The 13283-nt window shown below is 41.7% G+C and overlaps 1 protein-coding gene across 4 annotated transcripts in view; it reads left to right on the top strand.

Moving 5' to 3' along the window:
* Positions 1-13283, top strand: part of ARFGEF2 (ARF guanine nucleotide exchange factor 2) — a 100904-nt gene that overhangs the window by 53565 nt on the left and 34056 nt on the right. For 3 of the 4 annotated variants that reach the window (XM_082362784.1, XM_082362786.1, XM_082362787.1), the window contains exons 17-26: positions 866-950; positions 1054-1225; positions 1713-1766; positions 2199-2350; positions 3423-3551; positions 4593-4751; positions 8235-8382; positions 9522-9621; positions 11506-11546; positions 11649-11818. In XM_082362784.1, the coding sequence (XP_082218910.1) occupies positions 866-950; positions 1054-1225; positions 1713-1766; positions 2199-2350; positions 3423-3551; positions 4593-4751; positions 8235-8382; positions 9522-9621; positions 11506-11546; positions 11649-11818 (1210 nt within the window). The remainder of the gene's footprint in view (positions 1-865; positions 951-1053; positions 1226-1712; positions 1767-2198; positions 2351-3422; positions 3552-4592; positions 4752-8234; positions 8383-9521; positions 9622-11505; positions 11547-11648; positions 11819-13283) is intronic. The other variant, XM_082362785.1, reaches the window with a different exon arrangement.

The following is a 13283-nucleotide window of genomic DNA, read 5'->3' as shown; positions in this document are numbered from 1 at the left end:
TCAAAAAGAGTCATGTACCAAAATGTTCATTGCAGCTCTATTTACAATAGCCAGGACATGGAAGCAACCTAAGTGTCCATCATCAGATGAATGGATAAAGAAGATGTGGCACATATATACAATGGAATATTACTCAGCCATAACAAGAAATGAAATGGAGGTATTTGTAGTGAGGTGGATGGAGTTAGAGTCTGTCATACAGAGTGAAGTAAGTCAGAAAGAGAAAAACAAATACAGTATGCTAACACATATATATGGAATCTAAGGGAAAAAAAAAAGGTCATGAAGAACCTAGTGGCAAGACGGGAATAAAGACACAGACCTACTAGAGAATGGACTTGAGGATATGGTGAGGGGGAGGGGTAAGATGGGACAGGGTGAGAGAGTGACATTGACATATATACACTACCAAATGTAAAATAGATAGCTAGTGGGAAGCAGCGGCATAGCACAGGGAGATCAGCTCGGTGCTTTGTGACCACCTAGAGGGGTGGGATAGGGAGGGTGGGAGGGAGGGAGATGCAAGAGGGAAGAGATATGGGAACATATGTATATGTATAACTGATTCACTTTGTTATAAAGCAGAAACTAACACACCATTGTAAAGCAATTATACTCCAATAAAGATGTTAAAAAAAAATCGACTTGAAACTGCTTTATTCAAAGAAGTCTAAATCTGACACGTATTCTTAACTAGCTTTTTCTACACTCTGGATCATTAGTTATCATTCAGTGATGATGAAAGCATCCCAAAGAGCAGCTGGCCTGCTCTGAGAGAAGCACATCTCCTTGAGCACTGTACCCTTCCAGCCTCGGCTCTGTGTATGTTCTCACATCTGGAATCTTTTTTTTTTTTTTTTTTCAGGCAGACTCTGTTTGCTAGTGCTGACACTGCATATGTCCTAGCATATTCAATTATTATGCTAACTACAGACTTGCACAGCCCTCAGGTAAAATATTTTAATGATACATATACTATAGTGGCTAAATAAGGAGCTTTATTTGGGCCATTGACTGTCTTCTAAATGGGTTCTTAATTTTTTTAAATTTCAGGTAAAAAATAAAATGACAAAAGAGCAGTATATTAAAATGAATCGGGGTATCAATGATAGTAAAGATCTGCCTGAAGAATATCTCTCAAGCATCTATGAAGAGATAGAAGGCAAGAAAATTGCGATGAAAGAAACAAAAGAACACACGATTGCAACCAAATCTACTAAGCAGAGTAAGGTCTAATGGCAAATTATTTCTATTAATTCCAATTTTCGAGTGTATCAGAATGCATGATTAAGTTCCCTGGTGATAGATTTAAGTTGCATATCTAGCTATCTGAATAAGAAATGTGATTAAATTAGTTATGATGATTATGTTGGCACTTTCGTAATATCACTTATCTTCTTGCTAGATTTGTAATTAGTTACAAGAGGGAATTTAAAATAATCTGAGAGCTAAATTATTCCCCAGAGATGTTCCTTAAAACTCTGCTGTAATACCAGTGGTGACTGTGCCAATCTTGATTAGAATTCTCTGCGTTAACACCCCTGTGAAACTATCAGTTTCTTTATTTGAGAGGCAGCAGTGTGTATGTTTAGAGCAGGGCTCCCCAACCCCCGGGCCACTGACTGGTACCGGTCCGCAGCCTGTTAGGAACCGGGCCGCACAGCAGGAGGTGAGCAGCGGGCGAGCGAGTGAAGCTTCATCTGTATTTACAGCTGCTCCTCATTGCTCGCATTACCGCCTGAGCTCCGCCTCCTGTCAGCATTATGGTGAGTTGTATAATTATTTCATTATGTATTACAATGTAATAATAATAAAGTGCACAATAAATGTAATGCGCTTGAGTCATCCGAAATCATCCCCTCCCCTCAGGTCCGTGGAAAAATTGTCTTCCACGAAACCCGTCCCTGGTGCCAAAAAGGTTGGGGGCCGCTGGTTTAGAGCACGGGCTCTAGAGCCATGCTGCCTGGATTCAAGTCCCAGCTCTACTGCTTATTAGTTGTGTGACCCTGGGCAAGTCACTTAATGTCTTTGTGCCTCATTTCCCATCAGTAAAATGGCAATAATACTTGTAACAGACTCGTGTAGTGGTCCTCATGAGCGTTTGTGAGTTAATTGTTGTAAATCTTTTGAAACAGAGCCTGGCACATAGCAAGCACTCAGTGAATGTTAGCTGCTATTATTCTCTTATTTCTTTGTAGGTGTCGCTAGTGAAAAGCAGCGACGGCTACTATACAATTTGGAGATGGAGCAAATGGCTAAAACAGCCAAAGCCCTGATGGAGGCTGTGAGCCACGCCAAAGCCCCGTTTACGAGTGCCACTCACCTGGACCACGTCCGGCCAATGTTCAAAGTGAGTATCCTGAGAAGTTAGGACACAGCTAAGCCTGATTCTAGAGCTGACCAGCCAGAAGCTCACCAGCGAGTTTATAATGGTGAAGAGATTGAGGAGAGGAAAAGGCCAAGCCTGGGTGTGTCTTTCTGGACAGCAAGTAAAGCAAGTCCTTCCTAGAAGCCCTGTGATGGTGCTAGGGCTACGTCAGCATGGGCTCTACCGTCAGAACGTCTGGCTTAAACCCTGCTTTTGCCACTTTGTCGCTCTGTGACCATGGTGAGGTTATTCAGCCTCTCTCTGTTCACCGTCTGTGAAATGGAGACAAATACAGAGTGCTACAGGGCTGCTGAGGGGATTGAATGAATTAATAATTATTCAGGCATAAGAGACAGTTTTATTGTGACATCTCATCTCAGTAGCCTCAGGGTTAGTTTATCAGATGAAATTAGGTAGAAGTAAAAGACAATATCCTAAGGTCTCTGTTTTTTAAATGTCTAGAAAAGGTACACTTTCTAAATACATAGCACTCATGTTTTTCTCTAAGATGTTTTTATAGTAACTGTTAATATCCTGTTAACTGATCAATTCTAGATTTTTGTGAGCTTTTATTTTCAGGGAATTCACAAGAAACTTGGAGGAAAAGTAAAGTCTAAATAATTTGAATTAGGAACCTTTCAATAAACAAAGTTCATAGAACACAAGTTGCTTATAGATTTCACCTTGCATGCCGGCCTCTGATTAGTGATGGATGCCTGCTGCACTGTGTAAAGGATTCTTGAGCCCTGATTAGACTCAGCAGGGAGTGGGATCTCTGACTGATCAGTGATGTCTGCCACGAGCACAGATAGGTATGGCGGTGGCACACTAGCCGCATGTTTGCCATCCTTCCTTTAGAACTGTACGTTTAGTAAATGGCATATCTATAGTGACAGCTTTGACCACAGTTTAGGAGGAATTATTTTACTTTGTGAATGAATCAAAGTAGCAGTGAACTTGGCATCCTGGCTGTGCTCATAACTAACAGTGTGGCCTCTAAGTGCTCTTGCACACTGAGATTCTAGACGTTATTGAAACCTTCTTTCCTTGGTAGCTGGTGTGGACGCCACTGTTGGCAGCCTACAGCATCGGACTGCAGAACTGTGACGACACGGAAGTGGCCTCCCTGTGTCTGGAAGGTATCCGATGTGCAATCCGGATTGCCTGCATCTTTGGAATGCAGGTGGGTATAAGCACAGCTCCAGAGATACTGGTGGGCCGTGTTCTTTCAGATTTGGCAAAATTTAGAAACTATCAGACATTTCCAGTTAACCAAAAACATCTCAGCAAACTCCGTACTCATGCCCACCGAGAGGACGCCCACAGATTTGTGCTGGCAACAGCCTCATTAGGGGAAAAAATTGGAGATTTGGATTAAAACATTCTTTGAAGGTAGGTGGGGTCCAAGCTACTTAATTGGATTTGACAAAACAGCGTTCCTGTCCATCTGGCTAACTGCCTGCCCTGGTGCTTAAAATATTGTTTTTCCTTTTAAAATCAGCTTATTATTTTAATTTCCCTTATTTCCAGGTCTTCTCTGGGGGAAATAAATAGTTCAGTGCACAATGAATATGTCTGTAAATCTTTTGAATCTTGAAAAATTCAAATAAGCAAATAAGCAAAATACAATTCTCAAAATGTTAGGAAATCAGGAAGTTGTCAGTCCCATGTATCATTTTCTAAATCACTAAGAATTGGTACCCATTTATGTTGAAAAACTCAGTCTTCTGTTCCCATTTATCTTACAGTTAGACATTTTTTTTTGTACCAAGACCCCGGGCTTTGACATCAGACAATCTGGGTTTCAGACCTCAGCTCCGCTGCTTCTCTAGCATTGGTCTAGCTAGCTTCCCCCTAAGACACCCTTTATTTCCTCAGTTGTAAACTTGAGAAAACAGACCTACCTTGCAGGATTGTTGTAGAAATTAGCATTTATGTGACAACCTTAGCATTCGGCAGATTCCTCCCCTACTCCCTCCGAAGGGAATGGAACGTGAACATTGGTCTGAGGTCAGCTGCAAGGGAGAGACTAGTTCTCAAACATGAGATGGGCTGTTCAGGTAGCGGGAGGATAGCAGCGTGGAGTAACTGGTGTGTTCATGTACGTGAAGCCTGTCGACGTGCGTACAGGAGGCGGCAGAGGATCCAGTGCTCAGTCCCTTCAGTGTGAAAACGGTCTTGCTCAGGGCGGGATCTCAGCGTTCCCTCTCGGCTTCCCTTACAGCTGGAACGAGATGCCTACGTTCAGGCCCTTGCGCGCTTCTCCCTGCTGACGGCCAGCTCCAGCATCACAGAGATGAAGCAGAAGAACATCGACACCATAAAGACACTCATCACGGTGGCTCACACGGACGGCAACTACCTCGGGAATTCCTGGCACGAGGTGTGTGTTTCTTTGAAAGCCTGGTGTTTGCCTTTTCTTAGTGAGGATGAGTCCCAGCTTTCCTTTGATTCAGAGCCAGTCTCTCTTTGGTCGATTCCATTTTTCTTGAAGTCAAGCCTAACTTTAACTGGGTTTTGTCTCATTCCTCAAATACATCATGTATCAGAAAAGTCAGACTCCCTGGGGCATGGTGGGTGAAATGCCTCAGATGTGCCACCTCACAAGGTGCTCCTGTCCCCGGTGGCCAGTGTCCACACGGAGAGCACTTCTGTTGTGGCAGCTTTCTTCCCACTTTTCCCAAGTCCTTATGTACCTCCTGAGAGCTCTTACCACCAGGGAGTAGGTTTAAGACAAAGCCAAGGAGCCCGATTTCTCCTAAGTGTATCAGAAAAGAGATGGTCAGCATCTACAATGAGCCATTAGGGAAATTGCCAGTGGTTTCACGTTTTTATTTAACTAAACCATATTCTAAGAGTTTCACGTAAGGATATAATTATCCATGTGCACAAACCGGTGTTTGAAGGGTCGTTTATCGAAATTTTAGTTGTTGAAGGGAAAAATTAAGTTAGAAACAGCCTAGATGTCCCAACAATGAGAGATTGCTCTTTTTTTAAAAAAGTGTGCTGCACCACTCCTTAGAATTCTGTGTGGCCATTAAAAATGATGTTGCTGAGGGACTTCCCCGGCGGCCCAGTGGTTGAGACTGTGCCTTCCAATGCAGGGGGTGCAGCTTCGATCCCTGGTCAGGGAGCTAAGATCCCACATGCCTTGTGGCCAAAAATCCAGAACATAAAACAGAAGCAATATTGTAACAAATTCAATAAAGACTTTAAAAATGATCCACATCAAAAAAAAAATCTTAAAAAAATAAAGAAATAAAACCAAACCAAACAAAATAAAATAACGTTGCTGAAGGGAGAGACAGCCGGACATGACATGCTCCCTGATGGAAGCACATAATACCTCCTAAGAAATGTTTTTGCCCAAAACTCCAACCTGAGTCAATTCAAGCCTCCACTGTCAGTTTAAAGGAAATGTAGGGGACAGAGGAGCACGGTAAATGGTATCATGAGAATGCAGCGTGCAAACTCTAGGATGTGACAGAGCCTCAGAGCCAGTGACCAGGTTCTTCAACAAATACATTGCATGGAAAATAGTAGATGGTTGGGGACGAGGCGGGGGCGGGCCTGTGGATTAAAAGAGACTTCAGAGAAAAAGGTAAAGATGTTATTAAACACTGTAACACTGTGGGAAGGTGATCACAGTATATTAAATGAAAAAATCGTTATAAACATTGTGAGGCTTTGTCCCTCGTGCCAAACGTACACAGAAAATGGATTTGAAAAGATAAACAGGAATGTTAACATCCTATCTGTGTGATAGCATTATAGAGGCGATTTATTTTCTTTTTTTCCTGAAGTTTTCTAATTTCTCTACTGTCTGTACGTATTACTTTTTGTTGTAGAGAGAAAACTGAAAGAGTAGAGGTGAGGGCATGGAGAGTGGTGGGGACTGTGGTGACCTAGAAAGAAAATTGCTATCAGCCTCCTCCTGCCATGGGGGTCATGTGGTTCAGGGGGAAGGCCTAGAGCCAGACGGCTGGCATCCAGTCTGGGTATCACCCTTTTCCTGCCTGTATGACATGGCAATTTGCTTAGTCTTTGAGCCTCATCTTCCTCCTCTCTACAATCTTCATAGGGTTGTTCTGAGAGAAAAAGGGGGTTAACATGTGGAAAAGGGCTTACAACTGCAACTGCATTTGGCAAGTAGTAAGAACTCAGTAGATATTAGCGGTCACGGTCGTCATGGTCATCATCATCATGGCACATGCCTCAGTCCCTTTTCACCGAATGTTCCCTTTCTCTGTCACCACTCTGGAGTATTCCATATTAGAAAAGATGAGGGGGGCAGTGGTGTTGTTTTGAGTTGTGTGATTTTTTAAGAAATAATTTCCTGTTTTCTGAGGAGTCATGATACCTAGTGAATCAATAAATAGCTGCTTTCTCTCCTACAACTTTCTTTTTTCTTTAACCTGAGAGATATGGTGAAGGTGGGGTTCCTGCCAGTTGCCAAGTATATAGCAGCATCTGGAAATGTTAAAAATGAATCAACCACCTATTCGATATGCAGAAACCTTGAGAAATCAGGTTGGAATCAGTAAGTCCTCGGCCACAAGTGTTATTGACATACTTGAGATTCCAGCTTCTGGAAAAGGGAGGACACTAGCAGTTTACTAGTAGTAATTTAACAGTATCATGCCATGTGGAACAGTCAGGCGTTGGCTCTCTCTGGCTGAATTAAGTACCTTTCTCAGTCAAGGGGAAAGCAGTTTATAAGTGAAAATACTCAGCAGTGCTCAGTGGTATAGTGGAGTCCCATACTCTGGGATTGGATTGTAAGGTCACCATGAAAAGCAAAACTCAGCTTTAGTCAGAAGTCCCCATGGAAATTCCTTAGGAAGGGTTTACCTGGAGATCTACATGCCGCCATCCCTCAGTAAGTTTTAAGCAGCCAGTTTCTGCTCCAGTAGAAGTTGAAACCAATCTCTGTTTCTCAGGGTAAGCTCCAGGTGGGAGACAGCCCGTGCGAAGGGACGCGTTGTCAAGCACCTGAACCACCCCGTAGGGCTGGGAGATAGTCTTTTCTCCTACTGCACACCATTCCAGGGCACATTCTCATCTATTTGATTAACCAAATAATAATCACCAACTATTTTAAGCACTGGGGATTCAGCAGTGACTAAGACAGAGTTAATGCCCTGTTGGCTCTTAAGACAGAGAACAAACAAATACCTGGCATAATGCCAAAAAGTAGTACGTGCTAAGGAAAAAAAAATATGCGTGGCCAGGGGAGGGTGTGTGATCTCGGGGCGGTCGAGGGAGGTCTGTCTGAGGAACACATGTCTGAGCTGGGAATCTAAGGGGTGAGCCATGGGGAGGAGCATAAGGAACACGTTGAAGCATAAGGAACAGCGAGTGCAAAGGCTCTGGGGTAGGACTAGACGTGTCGAGGTAAAGGAGCAGCAGGGAGGCTGGGGAGGCTAGTGTGTTGTATATCTGAGGGGTCGAGTGGAAGGGAGATAGGGGGTGGCTGAGTCAGACTAGATGGTGCACTTACTGAGTGGCATGGTGGATGGAATCCCCTGCTCCAATCAAGTGCTTTTTCTTTCTTTATTGAGCACTTATTAAAGTTGCATAACTAAACATCTGTGTAGCATAACTCTACTGTACCAGTTTTTCTTTTGCTCGTTTTCTCTTTCCCTTTTTAATAGTTAAAAAAAAAAATAGTGAAATCTGTCTTCCAGACCCACACTCAGAGGGTTGCCTAGCTGGAACTAGGGAAGCCAGTCTGAGACCCTCAGATTTTATTCTCACCTGAAAAGCTGCTTGTTTCAGAGAACTCTCTAATGGCTAATTTAAGATGATAGTGCCCTTTTCAGCCAATGAAATGGGAACTCATCTCTTCGCACCTTCTTTTCATCAGATCTTGAAATGCATCAGCCAGCTGGAGCTCGCTCAGCTGATAGGAACCGGTGTGAAGACGCGCTACCTGTCTGGGTCCGGGCGTGAAAGAGAAGGGAGCCTGAAGGGCCACACGTTGTCGGGAGAAGAGTTCATGGGCCTTGGCCTCGGTAAGATACCAGGCCCCCCAGCCAGCCGTCACGGACTCACCAGTTAACCGGCATGAAACCCTTCTCGTCTCATCAGGACTGTCCCGTAGATCGTCTCTTCCTTACGTGTCAGCTGACAGTATGTTTGTTGATGGAAGCGGAAGTGCTGCCTCAGCTCTCTAAATTGTGATTAAACTGTCGAGTAAATGCCTATTTTATCAACATCAGCAGGGTGCATTACTTTTCTTTCTATACATATAAGTATGTTGGAGGGAAAGCCATCTGGTATTCGAGGAGTGGGTGTGTGTATCTCTAGATTTTCAAAGGTAGATTCAACCTCTCTTCCATGTTCATCTTTTGTTAACTGATGTTCTTATCAAAGTAGAATTATTTCTGGCGATACAGTGAACTGAGAGACTCTCTTGTCCGTGATATAACAATAATAATAGTAAAAAGGGTAAACAAACGTGCCAGGCCACATTCTAAGCACTCAGTTTATATATTTTAATTCATTTAAACCTTGTAACAACTCAGTGAAATTGGGGCTGTTATCATCCCCATTTTGTAAATGAGGAAAGTGAGGTAAAGAGGGTGAAGTGACTTGAACAAGGTGAACATTATGAGGAAGTGGCAGAGGTAAGTTTCAAACCCAGGCCATTTGATGCAGAGAGCAGGCTTCCTAGGTTCCACATACAGTAGTACAGTATAAAAGCACAGACTCTGAAAATGGGGGAGGGGTAATAGCACCTACTTCTTGGGGTGTATATGAGGGTGACTGGAGTGAAATCCTAGAGAGCTCTCCAGACCTTCTGCTTGTGGAAACCATTATGTGTTCTAGGAGCTCTGAGTTAGTATTGATCAATTTGAATTTGTTTTCCTAAAAAGAGACATTTAATACTATAAAAATGTAAAAGACGCTTAAGAAAGGGAGATGAATGGTACAAGCCAGGGAGCCTCTAATAAGAATGTAATCTGAATGCCAAATGCCAAAACCTGAGTTTAATTTTATTCTGTCATCATTGGGGGGTTGTTTGTTTGTTTTGCCTGCAAACCATTCTCACTAATGTTTCTTGTCTGTGCATATTGGATATCACAGGATACTTTGTTCTAAATACTTCACTGTTTTGGAAACACCATTGATTTTGTGCATTGTGTTTCAGGTAATTTGGTGAGTGGTGGAGTGGACAAAAGACAGATGGCCAGCTTCCAGGAATCGGTCGGTGAGACCAGCTCACAGAGTGTGGTCGTAGCTGTAGACAGGTAATGATTTTCTTCTCCAGTGAAGCTGGACTACCCAGTGGCTTGGCATCTTCTGTATATTTACTGGGTATGAATGATCACTAATTTGTTTGACTGTTGTAAGTGTTGTCAGTTCTAGATTACTCAAACTAGGAAAGATTAAAAGTGGCACACATGATCCGCAGCTACTAATTACCTTCACATTCGTTTGGATTTTGATCTTGAATTGTATCATAACCTTTTTTAAAATTATAACTGTGACCAAATTATGTCAAAAACAAGAGTTTTTCCTGGTGCTAGTGTTTTAAATCACCTTGTTTCCTTAGTGTAGAAATTACTTTTTAAAAAATTTCAAGAAGAGTTTCGGATTTAAAGCCTACCCGTGAGTGAGAGTTGGCCAAGTTGACATTTCCATTTCTTTTTCCTCAAAACCTTCCCACTGTTTCTGTTCACTTAAAACTTGACCTAAACATCCAGGAGAAATACAGGTATTCCCATTTGAAGATATTCATTATATATGAGGGCTTAAAATAGGAATTTTCTTAAAATCAACAAACCTCTGAAAATTACCATTGATTAATCACGTACATTAAATATAGATAATTCTGAAATGATAGCAGTATAGAATTTATGACATAATTTGTATTGCTCTCAGAACAATTTTCCTAGTATTTTAAACTCTTAATCAACATATTTTGATCACCTCGCTCTTGTTGCTTTTCTGCTTCTCTCCAACAGAGGTATTGTCTGTAATGTACTTTTGATGAGTTTTCCCTACTTTTCCCCTTAGGTTTAGGCTAATACAATAAAATGTTTGTTGTACCATTAACCGCACATTTCTTTCCTGTTTTTCTGCCTTAGCCAGATAGTGCGCAATAGTAACTTGCCCAGCACCTTTTTGTGTGCTGTTTCGTTGTTTTAAGTTGAGATATAATTCATACACCATAAGATTTACTCTTTTTAAAGTGTACAATTCAGTGGTTTTTAGTATATTCAGAGTTGTGCAACCATCACCACTATCTAATTTCAGAGCATTTTCATCACCCCCATAACGAAGCCCTGCATTTATTGCAGTCGCTCCCCATTTCCTCTCCCGCCGTTCCTGTAACCACTGATATACTTTCTGCTTGTGTAGGTTTGCCGATTCTGGACATTGTTGAATTGTCTATTTCTCCTGTTTAATTCTGTGTTTTTTGCCTCATGATTTTGGGGCTCTGTTGTTAGATGCATATATGTTTATAATTGTTAGGTTTTCTTGACAGATTAAACTTTTTATCATTATAAAATGTTCTTTGTCTTTAGTAATGATTTTAGTGTTAAGTCTACATTGTCTGATATCAGTGCAGCTACTCTTGTTCTCTTTTGGTTACTGTTTGCATGCTGTGTCTTCTTTCATACTTTTACTTTCAACCTATTTGTGTCTTTGAATCTAAAGTGAGATTGGCAGGATGGATTAAAATAAACATGATCCAACTCTATGCTGTCTAAAGATTCAGCCATTATTCTTGAAGGAACATTTTTACAAGCCTTTGGTAGTTTCCAGAGTTCAGGTCTGAAAAAGTTGGTTTTGTTGAATTTTTGCCAGTTTTCTTGGTTGCTCTTATGGAGGAGCAGCTTTTTAAAGGTCCTCAGTCTGCCATTCCCACTGTCGTGACATTCCATGCTATCATATCTTGACTCTCCCCCATCCTTTTGATGTGTCACTTTCTCTTCCTATCAGTATAAGCATTTCAGCTCTCAACTCAGCTCACTGACCAGTTCTATTCCTCTAATGCCTCATTGTTTATGTTAGTGGAAGTGCCAGACCTGAAATGTTTCCTTTCTGTCTTTTCTGAGTGTTTGAAATTGAAGCTGCAGCTTCCAAGTCTAATTTTTATTTTATTATATCTGGAATTTTCTTCCTAGAATTTTTACTGGCTCTACCCGACTGGATGGAAATGCAATAGGTATGTATTTGACTCACCTGTGACAACTACAGAAGCCTCCTATCATAACTGTCTGACCATTACTAACGAGGCCTCGCGTGTGTTGTTGGGTCTGGCCTGTAGTTGACTTTGTCCGCTGGCTGTGTGCCGTGTCCATGGATGAGCTGGCTTCCCCCCACCACCCCCGCATGTTCAGCTTGCAGAAGATTGTGGAGATATCTTACTACAACATGAATCGGATCCGACTACAGTGGTCCCGAATATGGCATGTGATTGGAGATCACTTCAATAAGGTAACTCTTCAAATTCAAAAGCCCCACTCCATCAATGTCCAAAAAAAAGGCAGGCAACTAACTTCAAAACAGAAGTGATTGAGTGTGTAGGTGCGTATAATTCACTTTCCCTGTGGAGTGGAGAACAGCTCGTAGCATACCTACATATTGATAGAGCTCATGGAGAATGAATTAAAAATCCATTTGTATCTAAAATACTTTAATATCCCATATATAGGAGACAGGCTCACACCACAAAAATCATTATAGTCACTGGACAGACCTTGGTGTTTGAAAGCATTGCAAAATCCTGAAGCACCTTCTGAATGACCAAAGATTAAGTTATGTTCTATGTATCAATAGTTTCACTCTAAATGTCACTACTTCTTGTATTCTGGCTTCCTTTGCCACCACTCTTCTAAAACCTTTGTTGAGGAAACTAACATTTATTTAAATCAGCAACAAGCCAGAGACTACTGTGTTCTAAAACTGAAAACTATGGAGAGAAAACCAGATTTTTCTCCACTCGAGGTTTCGTTATATACACATAGGCACGTGCACATGTAAATTGAACAAATGAAATTAGAATATATTTTATGTATATGAATGTCTGTATCTGTAATGTCATTTGCTTTTTAGGGGAAAACTAATAGCTTAACAACACTGTTTGCTACCAAAACACATTTCATGATTTCAAAAAAATTTTCTCAGGCCTGGAGATAAAGAGTTGTAATAGAGATGCTTAAAAATAGTGTTAATAAAAGACAGTTTATCCAAAAGAGAATTGCCCTCTCTATATTGAATAGGAGAAAATCATAAGAAGAAGTAATCTGTCATTGGGATATAGAACAAGCAGTAGAGCGCTGGTGAATGATTTGTAGCATCTGCTGATTTCTGTGGTTAAAACATCACCCCATGATCGATGGAAGGTTAGCAGTGTGATGTCACTAAATGTGAACTGGGAAGAGTTGGGTACTGTTGGCTTTTCTGGGCAGCTGGGGAACCCCACTGAAATGAGGCATTGTCACATGTAGTCTTGCTTCTAACTTGGTCCATCAGCTAATCAGAGCTCTTTGTTTACTTTGCTTCCTTATCAGCTCTAAGTAAGGTACCTCTCAGCACACCATCTGTTTAACAAACTGTCCGAGTGCCTTGTACCAGGTAGTAGACAGATGAGGTCCCTGCCCTCCTGAAGCTCACTTGGATTTTATGATGAAATAACTGATGGTAAAGGGTCAGGCAGTGCAGTGTGTCAGGCCTCTCTGGAGGTGACCTTTCTGAACCCTCAGGGAGGTGGCCATGAGAGCCTGCAGGTGCCCCAGAGTAACTGTTTGTTGAGTGAGTGGTAACACTGTCATCTAAAGTAATCAGTCAGCTCAGCAACCATCTTTCCCACTATTCTGGGTAAATAAATTCTTAGTGGACATCACTGATATAAACTTGTTTGAGAGAAAAAATGTGAACCATTACCATGACTGCACCTGGT

Source organism: Balaenoptera borealis (assembly GCF_965194805.1).
Source record: "Balaenoptera borealis genome assembly, chromosome: 16".
Taxonomy (NCBI): Eukaryota; Metazoa; Chordata; class Mammalia; order Artiodactyla; family Balaenopteridae; genus Balaenoptera; species Balaenoptera borealis.
The sequence above is the reverse complement of the archived record's forward strand: the minus strand, read 5'-3'. Positions and strand labels throughout refer to the sequence as shown.